This window comes from Caretta caretta, chromosome 10, assembly GCF_965140235.1.
Source record: "Caretta caretta isolate rCarCar2 chromosome 10, rCarCar1.hap1, whole genome shotgun sequence".
NCBI classification, from domain to species: Eukaryota; Metazoa; Chordata; order Testudines; family Cheloniidae; genus Caretta; species Caretta caretta.
The window spans coordinates 18,919,091-18,936,402 of record NC_134215.1 but is presented as its reverse complement, the minus strand read 5'-3'; the positions used below and the strand labels follow the sequence as shown (position 1 = coordinate 18,936,402).

General features: G+C 43.0%; 1 protein-coding gene across 2 annotated transcripts in view; it reads left to right on the top strand.

The window, feature by feature from the left end:
• Positions 1 to 17,312, top strand: part of XYLT1 (xylosyltransferase 1) — a 341,106-nt gene that overhangs the window by 211,823 nt on the left and 111,971 nt on the right. For both annotated transcript variants that reach the window (XM_075132747.1, XM_048865755.2), the window contains exons 4-5: positions 769 to 941; positions 1,603 to 1,805. In XM_075132747.1, coding sequence (XP_074988848.1) covers positions 769 to 941; positions 1,603 to 1,805 — 376 coding nt within the window. The remainder of the gene's footprint in view (positions 1 to 768; positions 942 to 1,602; positions 1,806 to 17,312) is intronic.

Here is a 17,312-nt window from a genome sequence, read left to right as displayed (position 1 = left end):
AAACCCCAATCTTATTTTCTCATATTTTGCAGGTCACCCTTTAAACATTTTGATTTATGCCTGCTATTATAGATGGCATTACAGCAATGCACATGCTATAGTTGTTTGATATTTTGGTCATACCAGTGGAATACAAGAACATAATTAGGCCATTGCTTGTGCAAACTGGCACGGTACCTCCAACTTCAACGGAACTGCGCTGATTTACTCCAAGCAAGGGCATGGCCCATTAGTTGGGGAGCTTATGCCACATAAGTAGTAGCTGTGCTTTAATATTGATTTCTAGCAACAAAGGCTAAATAATATTCCAAATATAATCAATTCCCTAGTACTTTTCTGTCTTTGTCACTGTTGTGTTGCCCTGGATACAGATTAGCAAACTTTAAAAGATTTTGCAACAGATCCTCACCTGATGCAAATCTGCATAGCTTCCCTGAAGTCTATGGAGCTTGGTTTGATTCAGTTAGATTCAGTTAAGGGTCGAAAACATTTGAATATTTCCTCCTGGCCCTGGCTGAGGCACATAAGCAGGGCAGCATGAGGAAAGCTTACATTGCTGCTGCTCATGCTTTCTGAAACCTGTTCTGTGACTGAAGAGAGGAGTTTGATCCCTAGGGCAGTCAACCTGGCACCTCTTACGAGTTCTCAGTTCCCATTAAAAATTGTTTAAAAGAAGAAAAGAGCCAAAATTTAATACAAGTTGCTCTCTGTGTCCCCACTCTGCAGATGCACTAAGAGATGTCCTTACTATGTTTTGTTTTCAAACAGGAAAAGCCAACAACAATGTACAATGGGATGAGGACTCCGTAGAATACATGCCTGCCAACCCAGTCAGGATCGCATTTGTCTTGGTTGTTCATGGCAGAGCTTCTCGGCAGCTCCAACGCATGTTTAAGGCTATTTACCATAAAGACCATTTCTATTACATTCATGTTGACAAGGTAATATATCACTGGTTATAAATTGCCTGTCTCACCATTTGTCAATCTGTCCATCTTTGTCACCTTCTCCAACATTCTTTTTATCTCTGCTGCATACGGTATGGTATCACTTTTTGTTTTTCCATCTGGTTTATGTTTTATGCCCAACTATATTTTTTGTTTTTAAATCTTTCCATTTGTGACTGCCTTCATTCTCCTTGTGTCTACGGTATCTGTTCATGTCTGACTGTCCTAAGTTTTGTAGCGATAACTGATAAATCACTGTAGGCTCTGATGCACATTTAAAGTGGAATCAGTGCTGCCTGGGGGAGATCAAAGAGAATAAAACAAAGGGGGCTCTTGACATTTTGAAATTAGCTTGCACTGAAGGTAGGGATGTGTTCTTTAGTACCTCTTAGTGGGGAAATGGCTAGCAATTGTTGAGTTTTGTTGGGAGTATATTTGCTAGATAAATTACCAAATCCCAGATACCATTCACAGTTCTTAATGTATTTTAATCAGTTTACTTACCATTAAAATGACTGCAGGCCAAAATCAACTGATCTGAAAAAGCTTGGGTTTTAAGCCGTTCAGTTGGTTAAAGAAGACGAGCGGGGAGGAGCCTTTCATTGTATGTTTTCTTCCTAGTCTGCTGAACATTTTACTTTCTTTCCCTATAAAGCGATCCAACTACCTACACCGGAAAGTGCTCCAGTTTGCTAGCCAGTATCCGAATGTGAGAGTCACCCCTTGGCGAATGGCAACTATCTGGGGAGGAGCGAGTCTTCTGTCCACCTATCTACAGAGTATGAGGGATTTAATTGAGATGAATGACTGGCCCTGGGATTTCTTCATTAATCTTAGTGCCGCTGACTATCCTATCAGGTATGGTGACCCCTTTTTAAAATGTGTATTTTTCCCTCATAAATGAACAATGGACTTTTAATGAGACATAGGCTAAAATTTCTGTACTCTGATGCAAGAAGCAGAGGAACATTCAATCGGGCAGTTTCATCAGTCCCTAGCAGTAAGCTCAGTGCTGTAGCTTCTCCCTATCTCAAAAAGAAAAACATACTTCATTGTCACTGGGTCCAGCATCAGCACTTTTGCTACCGAGGCAATAGTATCACAAGCACAAAAACACTGTGTGCGCACATTGGTTTCATGCTTGGGACTGCCTGTAGCTAGGTGGCTCAAGAGTGTTGATTCTTCAGTTTGTGAACCTCAAACTTGAAGAGAATTATCCCACCCAGAGCTGCGGTAAGCAGTTTGCTACAGCTGGACTTTGTGTTTCAAGAAATTTGGAAGATATGCATATAGATAGATTCCATCAGAGAAATGTTGTGGTATTTCTTTTTTGGTGCTTTTACTGCGCAGGATAATGATAGTAGAAGTGACAAATAAGTTGCTGGATCTCATATATATCTTCAGCACTAACTGTTGCTTGAATAACTTCATTCAGATGGCAAAAAGAAAAGGAGTACTTGTGGCACCTTAGAGACTAACCAGTTTATTTGAGCATGAGCTTTCGTGAGCTACAGCTCACTTCATCGGATGCATACTGTGGAAACTGCAGAAGACATTATATACACAGAGACCATGAAACAGTACCTCCTCCCACCCCACTCTCCTGCTGGTAATAGCTTATCTAAAGTGATCATCAAGTTGGGCCATTTCCAGCACAAATCCAGGTTTTCTCACCCTCCGCCCCCCCCCCCCCCCACACACACACAAACTCACTCTCCTGCTGGTAATAGCCCATCCAAAGTGACCACTCTCTTTAAAATGTGTATGATAATCAAGGTGGGCCATTTCCAGCACAAATCCAGGTTTTCTCACCCCCCCACCCCCCTCCAAAAACCACACACACAAACTCACTCTCCTGCTGGTAATAGCTTATCCAAAGTGACCACTCAGGAGAGTGGGGTGGGAGGAGGTATTGTTTCGTGGTCTCTGTGTATATAATGTCTTCTGCAGTTTCCACAGTATGCATCCGATGAAGTGAGCTGTAGCTCACGAAAGCTCATGCTCAAATAAATTGGTTAGTCTCTAAGGTGCCACAAGTACTCCTTTTCTTTTTGCGAATACAGACTAACACGGCTGTTACTCTGAAACCTTTCATTCAGATGGGTTTCAGAATAGCAGCCGTGTTAGTCTGTATCCGCAAAAAGAAAAGGAGGACTTGTGACACCTGCACATAATTCTTGATGTCTGATTTGTGTCCATTTATTCTTTTACGTAGAGACTCTCCAGCTTGGCCAATGTACATGGCAGAGGGGCGTTGCTGGCACATGATGGCATATATCACATTGGTAGATGTGCAGGTGAACGAGCCTCTGATAGTGTGTCTGATGTGATTAGGCCCTATGATGGTGTCCCCTGAATAGATATGTGGACACAGTTGGCAACGGGCTTTGTTGCAAGGATAGGTTCCTGGGTTAGTGGTTCTGTTGTGTGGTGTGTGGTTGCTGGTTGAGTATTTGCTTCAGGTTGGGGGGCTGTCTGTACACAGAAGTTCACGGATAACCACATGACCAGGCTTGTGATTATTCTAAGTGAAACTATAGTCTCTCTGGAGTTACGGAACTCGTGCCCCAAAGCTGCGTTCAATAAGGTTTGCTAAACTGTGCATAAGTACATTCTCAGTTAAAAAAAAAATCATCTAAATGTGCTTAAACAGTTATTTTTAGGCTGCAAAAATTATGAAGAACAGAAAATTCTCCTTTTGACTTTTACTCCCTACCATGTCGAAAGGAATTAAGAAAGGGGAAATGGCTTTGTTGGGTCATTTTTCTAACATGTGATTATGCCGTAAAGTGTTCCTGATAATACTAGCATCTCATATTCCATTTGCTCTGTCATAGTCTTTCATCTCAAAAGCTTCCACAGCACCTCACAAATTATGAGCCAAACCCTGAATTCCTTACTCAAAAACTCTCCTTCAAGTTATGTTTGAAGTTGGTGGAAGTTTTTGCCTAAGTAAAGATATAGTGAAAACTGAATAAGGGCTTCAGGATTTGGGTACCATACATATCCATTACCAGTGAAATGCAGCCAGCTCTGTGGACGTGTACAGCAGCCAGGAAAATAACTTGAAAGAGTAAGAACATTAGAGAGTGTGTCTGTGGTCTGAATGAAGGAATTTGAAATAGAAGCTCCAGATTTTTAATATTGGATGATTGAGACCCTTTCTGTAGCCTTGGGAAAGTCTCTTAAGAAATATGACTCATCATTCCAGCTGTCAAGGGGAGACAGTAATGATCACCTATCTGCTTAGTTGTTTGGGAGGACTAAATTGTTTCTTCGTCTAGAGTACTTTCAAGACAAGGAGAGCTATACTGATCCCAAGCAGTAATGGAATGTGTAATGGAATGCACAACACACCAATGGTGAGGGGAGATGATAGGAGAAATATGGTCCAAGGACACTCTTTACAGGGTGGCAGATTCTAGGTACCAGGATAGGGATGGGTCTGATATTAGGTGCTAGAGCTCTGAAAGTACAGTGTAACTAGTCCAGAGTTATTCTAATAGCTGCATCTTGTTAGCTCTAAGCATGATATATGAAGGAACGGTTAGAGGAACTAGATTTTACGGTGACATCATGTCTCAAAAGTCTGCACTGGGGCATCTATTGTGAGATTGGGGCCATGATCGGTAACGTTCTGTACTATAATTAGTGCCCTCTGGGGTAAGTTAAAATAGAGAGCCAAACTTGGCTGGTAATTTATAAACGTGGCCATAAATTGTCCCATAATGTATAGCTGAGACTTTGGCCAGCCCTATCGTAATAGAGTCAGAATTATAATATAGTGTTCTTTAACGTTTTTTTTCAATAAAAAGAAAAGGAGTACTTGTGGCACCTTAGAGACTAACCAATTTATTTGAGCATAAGCATCTGTGAGCTACAGCTCACTTCACGAAAGCTCATGCTCAAATAAATTGATTAGTCTCTAAGGTGCCACAAGTACTCCTTTTCTTTTTGCGAATACAGACTAACACGGCTGTTACTCTGAAACCTGTTTTTTTCAATAGCCCTAAAGAAGTGCAGTTAGATCGAAGACATTACAACATATTTTTCTTCCCAGCAATGGAAATGATCCTTAAGTTCCACTTCTCTGTTGTTTTGAAATCGCATCTGGGTTCCCAACTGTAGGTCATTGGTCGGAAGTGCACACTTCCCATTTCTGTCAAAAATGTTTTTTTTCTTTCCTTCAGATGCCATACTGTGATTTGCCAGCTAGTAGACTAAAAGCAGTTTACACTTCTTACTCTGGTTAGTTATATTGAAATTGTTTTGTTAGGTTTCCCAGCATAAGAACATATGAATTTTGTGGATTAATATATTTTATCCAGGCAGCTCCATATTAAGCTTTCACTTCCCATCTGTCATCCCATCTGTTACACTGAAACCCTTACTCCTTCTCTTCTGATTGATGACACTAAGCCAACCTTGTGAGACAGCACAACACATGCTATAGAGCAGGGTCAGCACTAATCTATATTGTGAATTCCAAATCTCTCTGACGAGTTGCCTGCTGTGTTCATGGGTTACATTACAGTTGCAAACATCTCTGTCTCATTTATCCTCACAAGAATCATCCAGATGTGGGTATTGAAAATTATTAGAGGCATGAGAAGATACCGCATGAGAGGTCAATGAGAAGACTGGGACTGTTCAATTTAGAGAAGTGACAGGTAATAGGGAACATAATATATATGTGTACAGTAATGAATGGACTAGAGAAGGTAAACCAGGTGTTCCTACTAACCCTTTCTCACATGCTAATCCTTAGACCAGTGGTTCCCAAACTTGTTCCGTCGCTTGTGCAGGGAAAGCCCCTGGCGGGCCAGGCTGGTTTGTTTACCTGCCGCATCCGCAGGTTCGGCCGATTGTGGCTCCAGGCCAATGGGAGCTGCTGGAAGTGGCGTGGGCTGAGGGTTGTACTGGCCGCCGCTTCCAGCAGTTCCCATTGGCCTGGAGCAGCAAACCGTGGCCACTTGGAGCCACGATCGTCCGAACCTGCGGACGCGGCAGGTGAACAAACCGTCCCGGCCCGCCAGGGGCTTTCCCTGCACAAGCGGTGGAACAAGTTTGGGAACCACTGGCTTAGACTATAAGCTCTTGGGGCAGGGACTGTCTTTGTACAATACCCAGCACAACAGGATCCTGGACCATGACTGGGACTCCTGAATGCTATCGCAGTGCAAGTCATAATAATGAATACAGTACAACAAAGAAACATTTAGCCAAATTCATAAGCAAAACACTTTCCTTAATCACTAGGCAATTGACAGTTTTAGGTCCTACATGAAATGATTGGTTAGTGTCCGATTCTCAGCAGCATGGACCAGCATTGTAACTGGCTCCCTTTTTAACATCTTAAGTGCCAAACTCAGAGGTTAATTGCCAGGAAACTGTACTACACACTCACCCATAGAAGTGGTCCTTTCAGGGAAGGAGGGGTCAGTGTTGGGAATCTGTAATTGCCTCTCCTTGCAATGCAGGTTTTGTATGAGTAGAGGACATCAGTCTTCAGAGAGATCCCTTTCAAAACAACTTCGTTCACTCAGAAATAAAAGAAACCAACACACACACAGAATCAGGGGCAAGAAATGCCACCCTCTTATTTAAAAAAAAAAAATTATGTGTATAGTGCTTGTCACAATATGACCACGGTCCCTGTTTGGGCCCCCTATCACCACTGTAATACAAAAAATAAATAATACTATGTGAATATCTGCATTTAGTGTAAGGACATTGCCATATCTTGCATGAGGAGACCATATCTGCCTTTGGGAAAGCAATTAGGGTTATTGATTCTATTCAGGAGTTCAGCTCAGACTTCTACCATGTGGAATAGTCTCCAGAGTGGAGTGATAGGATCCTAGTGCATTTTAAAAGTTGCCTGGGAGAAAATATAGGGAGTGATCCTGATACAATAGATGCTGAAGTCAATGGAATTTATTAGATTACCAATACCCCCCCGAATCCAACTCATAAAGTAGGGACCAATCCTTGCACTGGCTGGGGATGGTCTAATGTATGCCCTCTTTTATTCTCAATATCTTTAATTCTATGGTATGTTGTCCTCATTCCTTTGTGCGCTACTCATGTTCATGTCAATGGGTAAGGCCCAATGTTATCAAGAAATGTAACCAAGCACTTAATAAAAAAATCTAAGAACGTTGCTTAAAATTATTTGGTATTTTGATATATTGTTCATAATTAACAAGTATTTGCAACTTTTATGCAAGGATATAAAGCGCTTTACAAACATTAATGAAGCTTCCACAAACCTGTATAGTACGAAAACCTACATCATAGATGGGTAAACATACACAGAAGTTAAATGGTTCTTCCAAGTGCAAACAACTACTTAGCATGAAATAAGGAGTCCTGGTTCTCCTTAAATGAAACTTAAAACAACATGGCTTTTAGAATTCTTCTCATTTCTGAGCAACCAGTTGAAGTAACCTTTTGGGAACTATATACAAAACACATTGGGTGACAAATAAGGTCCGTGAAAACTGAGCAGAAAAGTGTTTGCTGGGGTGGAGAAGTCTGGGCGCTCTTTTGATTTTCAGGTCTGTTGGCAGTTGGAAATAATTTTAACCCAAGAGAAATTCAGCCTTTAGGGAAGCATTGCATCATTCTTTCCAGTTATCTTTCAGGTGAGAGAACAGTCAGAGTGAATAGTAGGATCCTTGTTTCGGCCATTCGGCCAGATTCATCCCACGTGGAAACACCAGTGACTTCAATTTTATTGAAATGACATCAGAGATTATTTTTATTCATTCTGCCCAACTAGCCATCATGTGCTGAAATATCTGAAAGTTTCAACCATTTGGGTTGTAAGCAATTTCTCCTGGTCATTTGACCAAATGACAGAAACGTTCAGGTATTTGACCAAATGACTAAAAATGAGAACTAGGTTTTAAACAGGTCGATTAAATCACTAAAGGCACAAACCAGGCTCCAAGCTGCCAGAGTTGCTTCCAGGAAAGCTCTAAAATCTTCAGGGTGTTCAGCATGCAGGACTTAAACTAATAGAAGATTGGTCCAAATCAGAAATAAAATAAAGAACATAGAGGGCCTACTCACAGGGTATGCTGGCTCTTTAAGGGAGGTTCCCATTCCAGCCCTACCCTGTTTGTGGTTCACCCCCAAAACAAGATACTCTACGTCTAGTAGTTCCTGGTTCTGATGGGAACTGTAGGTTTTGCAGCAAGGAATGCTGGGAAGGGAAGCTGTGCGTAAAAACTACCTTTTATGCATTGTGAAGAGAGACTTGAGGGGCATAGGCCCTGATGGTTTGGTTTCTTCAGTCAAAGGGCCCATTAGGAACTTTGGAAGAGCCTGGGAAGAGGTCTAGAGATATAGCCATAGAGCTGTGTAAAGTATCCCAAGGAACGGAAGGTGTGTGGCTAGAAATTCAGGGTCCCAAGAGGGAAATTAAAGGTCTCTAATAGAACATAGGACGTAGCCCTGTGGGGTAATAAAGTGGGACTAGTTTTTGGATGAAGCAGACAGTTGTTCTGTTATTTAGGGCTCCACATATGTAGATCATGGAAGAGAATGTGAGACCCACAATGCCTCTGAAAGGGCACCAAAGACAGTGTTATGCCCCAGTAGGGGAAGAGACTGACAGATCCTTGAGGGAGGGCAGTGACCATGGGAAGAGACTGAGTGAAGGGTTTGGCCTTTTGGTTTTGTTTTGCACTTTCATTTCACTGGAAGTGGGCAGGAGGGGCTGAACTTCCAGTGAGATTGTTCAACTACCTAGCCAAGGAGAGAAAATGAGGTATTGCCACATCTCCACCATGAGGTAAACCCACTGTTACTGGAGCAACTGTGGCACAAGTGCCATTAGCTGTTATATTTCAGCTTCTGTCTGAAGCATTTACATCTTTTGGTTTTGCACTTCTTGGGCACCGTGCAGTTTGGAGATGGATAGCTGTCAAACAGAACTTTTCTCTAAGATTCAGCCCCTGCTGCTGGCACACTGGACCAAGTGCAGGCAATGTTTTGGTATTCTCCAAACCCTCCTTTAGAACAATATCCTTAAATGAAACACTGATAGGTAAAATGAATACATCTAGATGGAAATATAGATCTGGTAGCATTGCAATAGACCAATGGTTTTCAACCTGTGGTCCCCGGATCCCTGGGGATCTGCAGACTATTATCTAAGGGGTCCACGAAAGGTTGTCGTTACCATAGAACAGTGATTTTCAACCAGGGTTTCGCAGACTATATCTAAGATTTACAAAGGGGTCCACACCTCCATTCAACATTTTTTAGGGGTCCGCAGATGAAAAAAGGTTAAAAACCACTGCAATAGAACATCTGTTTAGATGCTAGTGCCTAAGGTTTTTTTTATCTCTGCACAGCTGCTGACACTGTTTGCTCAGAATATCTTTATCAGACAAGCCAGACATCAACCATTCTTAATTCTTCACAGGGAAGCTTTTATTTTATGTCCAAAAAGAACTTTATCTGTATTTTTTTCTTAAACCTACATTCTGTTAGAATTTCAAATGTGTGCTTCTTTCTTAAACCTCTGAAACAGCCTCCTCACCTCCCGCCAGTTCAACAGCTATGTACTATTGTTTGTAAGTGTTTTTTGTTTTGTTTTTAAACTGTCTTCTGGCTCCACGTGCCCTAATCTGTCAGAGCAAACAATGAGGCATTTAAAATTCTAAAATGCTTGTTTTCGCACATGCTGTTCATAAGGGTTTGGAAGATGCGTTGACATGAGTATGGCTTTACCAGTTTTGTTTGTGTCTGGTGCTAAAGTAAACTTTCTTCAGCTTTGTATCTTTTCAAAGCTGAAAGGATACAGCAGCCATAGCCAGGGTTTTGTTTTCTTTCCCTTCACCATCTACCCCCTTGGGTTGAATGTTGTAAGACCGTTTCTGTTTTCAGAGGAGTGCAGCACCTGCAGCTCCTATCAGGACTTGGTGGGTGCTCAGCAACTCTGAAAACCAAACCTCAGGAGCCTAAAGTTCAGCATCAGAAAACTGATGCACCCTAAATTAGAGACCGTTTTTGGAAATCTGACCTTGGTGGCTTTAGGGATATATTGATAAAGCACATTTTTAAAATAGCAGCACTACTCAAAGCACCCTTGTAATTGCAGTACTTCCTTGGCAGTACATCATCTTGTTGATTGCGGTGCTAAATGCTCAGCCCTTCATCCTCTTCCTCTATCAATTCCATCATCCAAGCCAGCGTCTGAGACCACTCATCTGGCAAGCTTGGCAGAGGAAGGTCCCAGATGCCAAGCTTTACAGTTTAATGGGCACTGCAGCATCTGAGTACTTGTTTGGCTTCCTGATGGGCTGATATCTTTTCCCTCCTCTTGCTTGGCTCCGTAGCTGTTTACCTGGGGGTGGGGTTCCCCACTGAAATGCCGAAGGGTTGTCATCTGGATACCATTTGCCTTTTGGATGCCTTTTATTTATGACTGAGAAAAAATCAGATTTATAAAGAAGTATAAAATACTAGTCTTCACTGGATCCTTACCAAAAATCCAGTTTTGTATATATAAAAAAATAATAATTCTGCAGTGATTGACAGTAATGGACCCTAAACACTACCGTAACATTTTTTTAGGCTTTAGTATTTTGGACCCCTTCATAGAATACATTAGTATTTTTGTAAGGGCAGTTCATTCTTCTAGGCTAAAAAAGGATGAGTGGGATTTCACAGGCTGTATTTCCTTCAGAGCTTTTATTAAACCCACGCCTTTACTTACTGTGGCACCCAAATTCTCCTTTCTTTCCATGAAAGTAGCTTCAATGAGGTTTCCTGAGTGTAACTGGTAACAGGACTTGGCCCTTATTCTTCATACTCACTGATCATGCAGAGAGGTCCACAGGCACTGACTCTTATTCACATCTGGGATAAGGAGGGAAGGATAGGGAAGCCTTGATTGTAAAACTGTATGTGTGAATCTTCCTTTGTTTCACTTCTTTAAATTAAAGGGGTCCTCAGAAGGAGCTACCAACAAATGGGCATACAGAGCTTACTGTATTTTTGTGAACAGGACTTTTTCTGTATTTGAAATTATTCTTTAGGAAGTTCAATAAAATCATTAATGAATTAAAAAAATGACATTGAAGAAGAAAATGATCTTATTGTAGTATTACGTAAATGTTCTCCCCCTCTATAGCCCTTCTAATTCCTCTACAGAGTTCTCTTAAGAAATTAACAATCTTGAAATTACCGTAAGGACGTTTTTGTTCGGACTTCAGGATGCCACTTACAATTAAGCAACTACAAAATAATATCTGCTAGTAAGTCAAAGTGGCGATGAAATAATAACCTGCAGTTTATTGAGTCATTTTTTAATATCAGTTGAAGTGTTGTTAATGGGTAAGCAGAATTTGTTTCTGATTCAGTACTGTTCAGCAGTGATTTTTCAGCAGGGAATGCATACTGAACAGTTAAGAAGGATTAGATGAACTAGCTTTGGCAAAATAATTTACCTTTCAACTCTAATGTTTTTCCACAATCAGATTGTAAAGATTTGTCAGTCAGTTTACAAATATAAATTCTGATCTTGTTTTAAATGTGCTACAAATTAAATTGTGCAGGCTGATATTTTTTAATACCAGATCACTGTGTGTGAATGAGCTGAAGCACTGAATCTGATTGTCTTATAAAGGACACTAGACTTCATTGGAACATGAGACCTCTTTTAAAAAGAAAAAGTCATTCTTTGAATAAATAAAATGGAAAAGAAGTAGTAACTAGAACGGGTTGGGAAATCATAGAATCATAGAATATCAGGGTTGGAAGGGACCTCAGGAGGTCATCTAGTCCAACCCCCTGCTCAAAGCAGGACCGATCCCTGACTAAATCATCCCAGCCAGGGCTTTGTCAAGCCTGACCTTAAAAACTTCTAGGGAAGGAGATTCCACCACCTCCCTAGATAACGCATTCCAGTGTTTCACCACCCTCATAGTGAAAAAGTTTTTTCCTAATATCCAACCTAAATCTCCCCCACTGCAACTTGAGACCATTATTACTCCTTGTTCTGTCATCTGCTACCACTGAGAACAGTCTAGAGCCATCCTCTTTGGAACCCCCTTTCAGGTAGTTGAAACCAGCTATCAAATCCCCCCTCATTCTTCTCTTCTGAAGATTAAACATCCCCAGTTCCCTCAGCCTCTCCTCATAAGTCATGTGTTCCAGTCCCCAAATCATTTTTATTCCCCTCCGCTGGACTCTTTCCAATTTTTGCACATCCTCCTTGTAGTGTGGGGCCCAAAACTGGACACAGTACTCCAGATGAGGCCTCACCAATGTCGAATAGAGGGGAATGATCACGTCCCTTGATCTGCTGGCAATGCCCCTACTTATACATCCCAAAATGCCATTGGCCTTCTTGGCAACAAGGGCACACTGTTGACTCATATCCAACTTCTCGTCCACTGTAACCCCTAGGTCCTTTTCTGCAGAACTGCTGCCTAGCCATTCGGTCCCTAGTCTGTAGCGGTGCATTGGATTCTTCCGTCCTAAGTGCAGGACTCTGCACTTGTCCTTGTTGAACCAACCTCATCAGATTTCTTTTGGCCCAATCCTCCAATTTGTCTAGGTCCCTCTATATCCTATCCCCACCCTCCAGCGTATCTACCACTCCTCCCAGTTTAGTGTCATCTGCAAACTTGCTGAGGGTGCAATCCACACCAGCCTCCAGATCATTTATGAAGATATTGAACAAAACCGGCCCCAGGATGACCCCTGGGGCACGCCACTTGATACCAGCTGCCAACTAGACATGAAGCCATTGATCACTACCCGTTGAGCCCGACAATCTAGCCAGCTTTCTATCCACCTTATAGTCCATTCATCCAGCCCATACTTCTTTAACTTGCTGGCAAGAATACTGTGGGAGACCGTGTCAAAAGCTTTGCTAAAGTCAAGGAACAACACGTCCACTGCTTTCCCTTCATCCACAGAGCCAGTTATCTCGTCATAGAAGGCCATTAGATTAGACATGGCATGACTTGCCCTTGGTGAATCCATGCTGACTGTTCCTGATCACTTTCCTCTCGTCTAAGTGCTTCAAAATTGATTCCTTGAGGACCTGCTCCATGATTTTTCCAGGGACTGAGGTGAGGCTGACTGGCCTGTAGTTCCCAGGATCCTCCTCCTTCCCTTTTTTAAAGATTGGCACTACATTAGCCTTTTTCCAGTCATCTGGGACCTCCCCCGATCGCCACGAGTTTTCAAAGATAATGGCCAATGGCTCTGCAATCACATCCGCCAACTCCTTTAGCACTCTCGGATGCAACGCATCCGGCCCCATGGACTTGTGCTCGTCCAGCTTTTCTAAATAGTCCCGAACCACCTCTATCTCCACAGAGGGCTGGCCATCTCTTCCCCATTTTGTGCTGTCCAGTGCAGCAGTCTGGGAGCTGACCTTGTTCATGAAGACAGAGGCAAAAAAAGCATTGAGTACATTAGCTTTTTCCACATCCTCTGTCACTAGGTTGCCTCCCTCATTCAGTAAGGGGCCCACACTTTCCTTGACTTTCTTCTTGTTGCTAACATACCTGAAGAAACCCTTCTTGTACTCTTGACATCTCTCGCTAGCTGCAACTCCAGGTGTGATTTGGCCTTCCTGATTTCACTCCTGCATGCCCGAGCAATATTTTTATACTCTTCCCTGGTCATTTGTCCAATCTTCCACTTCTTGTAAGCTTCTTTTTTGTATTTAAGATCAGCAAGGATTTCACTGTTAAGCCAATCTGGTTGCCTGCCATATTTACTATTCTTTCTACACATCGGGATGGTTTGTCCCTGTAACCTCAATAAGGATTCTTTAAAATACAGCCAGCTCTCCTGGACTCCTTTCCCCCTCATGTTATTCTCCAAGGGGATCTTGCCCATCAGTTCCCTGACGGAGTCAAAGTCTGCTTTTCTTAAGTCCAGGGTCTGTATTCTGCTGCTCTCCTTTCTTCCTTGTGTTCGGATCCTGAACTCGACCATTTCATGGTCACTGCCGCCCAGGTTCCCATCCACTTTTGCTTCCCCTACTAATTCTTCCCGGTTTGTAAGCAGCAGGTCAAGAAGAGCTCTGCCCCAGTTGTTTCCTCCAGCACTTGCACCAGGAAATTGTCCCCTACATTTTCCAAAAACTTCCTGAATTGCCTGTGCACCACTGTATTGCTCTCCCAGCGGATATCAGGGTGATTGAAGTCTCCCATGAGAACTAGGGCCTGCGATCTAGTAACTTCTGCGAGTTGCCGGAAGAAAGCCTCGTCCACCTCATCCCCCTGGTCTGGTGGTCTATCGTAGACTCCCACCATGACATCACCCTGGTTGCTCACACTTCTAAACTTAATCCAGAGACTCTCAGGTTTTTCTGCAGTTTCATACTTGAGCTCTGAGCAGTCATACTACTCTCTTACATACAGTGCAACTCCCCCACCTTTTCTGCCCTTCCTGTCCTTCCTGAACAGCTTATATCCATCCATGACAGTACTCCAGTCATGCGAGTTATCCCACCAAGTCTCTGTTATTCCAATCACACCATAATTCCTTGACTGTGCCAGGACTTCCGGTTCTCCCTGCTTGTTTCCCAGGGTTCGTGCATTTGTATATAGGCACTTGAGATAACCTGCTGATCGCCCCTCTTTCTCAGTATGAGGCAGGAGCCCTCCCCTCTCACGCGCTCCTGCTCGTGCCTCCTCCCGGTATCCCACTTTCCCACTTACCTCAGGGCTTTGGTCTCCTTCCTCCGGTGAACCTAGTTTACAGCCCTCCTCACTAGGTTAGCCAGCCAGCTTGCGAAGATGCTCTTCCCTCTCTTTGTTAGGTGGAGCCCGTCTCTGCCTAGCACTCCTTCTTGGAACACCATCCCATGGTCAAAGAACCCAAAGCCTTCTCTCTGACACCACCTGCGTAGCCATTCGTTGACTTCCACGATTCGACGGTCTCTACCCAGGCCTTTTCCTCCCACAGGGAGGATGGACGAGAACACCACTTGCACCTCAAACTCCTTTATCCTTCTTCCCAGAGCCAAGAAGTCCGCAGTGATCTGCTCAAGGTCATTCTTGGCAGCATCATTGGTGCCCATGTGAAGAAGCAGGAAGGGGTAGCGATCTGAGGGCTTGATTAGTCTCGGCAGTTTCTCCGTCACATCGCGAATCTTAGCTCCTGGCAAGCAGCAGACTTCTCGGTTTTCCCGGTCGGGGCGGCAGATAGATGACTCAGTCCCCCTGAGGAGAGAGTCCCCGACCACCACCACCCGCCTCCTTCTCTTGGGAGCGGTGGTCATGGACCCCCCAACCCTAGGACAGTGCATCCAATGCCTTCCAATCAGCAGAGTCTCCTTCTGCTCCCTTCCCTCAGAGGTATCATCTAGTCCACTCTCCACATTCGTACCTGTGGAGAGAACATGAAAACGGTTACTTACTTGTATCTGCCCTGCTGGTACATGGACGTTCCCCTTTTTTCTTCTGGAGGTCACATGATGCCAAATTTCTCCACCATCCTTCTGTCCCCGATGTGCAGCCTGCTCTGAATCTTCTGAATCTTGTGCCCGAAGAAGCCTATCCTGACATCCATCCAGGAAATCTTCAGTTTCTCTTATGCAACGCAGGGTCGATACCTGTTGCTCCAGACCTTGAACCTTCTCTTCCAGTATGGAGACCAGCTTGCACTTTGTACAGACAAAGTCGCATCTGTCCTGTGGAAGAAAAACATAGCACATCCAGTGTAGGTCACAACAGCTGAACAACCCCCATCCATATTACCTTCCTTCTACGAGCTTCCTCAGGAGTTGTAGTAATTACTCAGAGAATTCGGCAAGATGTAAGCCTCAGTGGGCTCTCCCCAGGCGAACTCCCAGGCAAACTCCTTTTGTTAGCTACTCCTGCTGTTCGCTGCTCAGCTGGTTCACAACTGACTGGCTTTTTATGCAGTCAGGCCCACTTAAGGCTCACCTGGAACAAAGCGCCGATGAAATGGCCGATGAAATGTGGTTTTTGGTTATTCTTTTTTTTTTCAGCAAAACTGGAACTTTTCAATTAAACTTTCATCGGGAAAGGCTTTTCCAGGCCAGGAGGGAATTTCTGTTCAGAGAGCAAGAGAGAGAGAAACACACACACACCTTCCCACCACAGAATATCCAGTAGCTAAGGGGTTAGGGTGTTCACCTAGGATGTGAGACTGGGGAAACTCATGTAAATTACTTCATGCAGTATATGTAGTAACTGCCTGTTCCTCTCTCCGCTGTCTGGAACCTTCACTTTGGGTGATAATCAGATGCCCATCACCTCCCAGCAGGTTGAGAAGGATGTTGAAGTTACAAGCATCCATTCTTGTGTTTTCAATATCTTGTATGTCATTGACGAGAACAAGATAAAACGCAGTGGGGACAAGGAATAGATCAAATTCAGAACTTTTTATGCTCCCTTAGAGACAACTACACAGTGTGTAAAAGCAAATATTATTAGGAAAACAGACCTCATTTTCATAAATAGAACAGCACCTATGAAAACGATTGAGCAGACAAGAGCATTCAAGCTATTACAGCCAACCAAACTGTTACCTGGTATAGTGACCAGATATGTCCACTTTACTCTTGCTCAGTTTGTGATAATTGATTTTCCTGCTCAGTGCATTTGATATGCTACTAGATGAAAGTGGCATGTGCTGATGTATTCATTTTGTGAGGCATACCTACTTTTGCCCTATCGTGCCATTTTGCGAACTTTGGGATCAATCCTGTGAGGTGCTGAGCATTTAAATGGTTGGCTTTTTACAGATCCTCGGATTGGGCAACACCTTTGTAGTTTTATGTGCATTATTCATACATGTCTCTACATATGCACCCGTACCATATGACACTATCACTTGTGGTCACATAGTACCACAGAATGATACATTTCCTCTGGCATGCATATCACATAACTGAGCATAGAATTTGCATATTGAGAATTTGGGGAGAGATTTAAAATCTCATGGTATGGTTTGAAGCATGTGTTTAGAGGCCTTCAGTAATTTAATATTCAAAGACGCGTGGAGAGATTTTGTACATTTGATAAGGAAAAATTTGTGAGAAGAAAAGTATATTTGTGGTGATTGGAGGCAGAGTTTTGTGCCTCTCTTTCTTTGTCCTGTCCCATATCACTGGTATCTGAACAACTTTAACATGAATCAAAATGTATAATACATAGGGTGACCAGAGGTCCCGATTTTATAGGGACAGTCCCGATATTTGGAGTTGTTTGTTATATAGGCACCTATTACCCCCCATCCCATGTCCCAATTTTTCACACTTGCTATCTGGTCACCCTAATTATAGATACCATGATTGCTAAGCCCAGTTCACCCAGGCTCCATTGCATTCGCCTTTTTGCTTCTCAAGTTGCC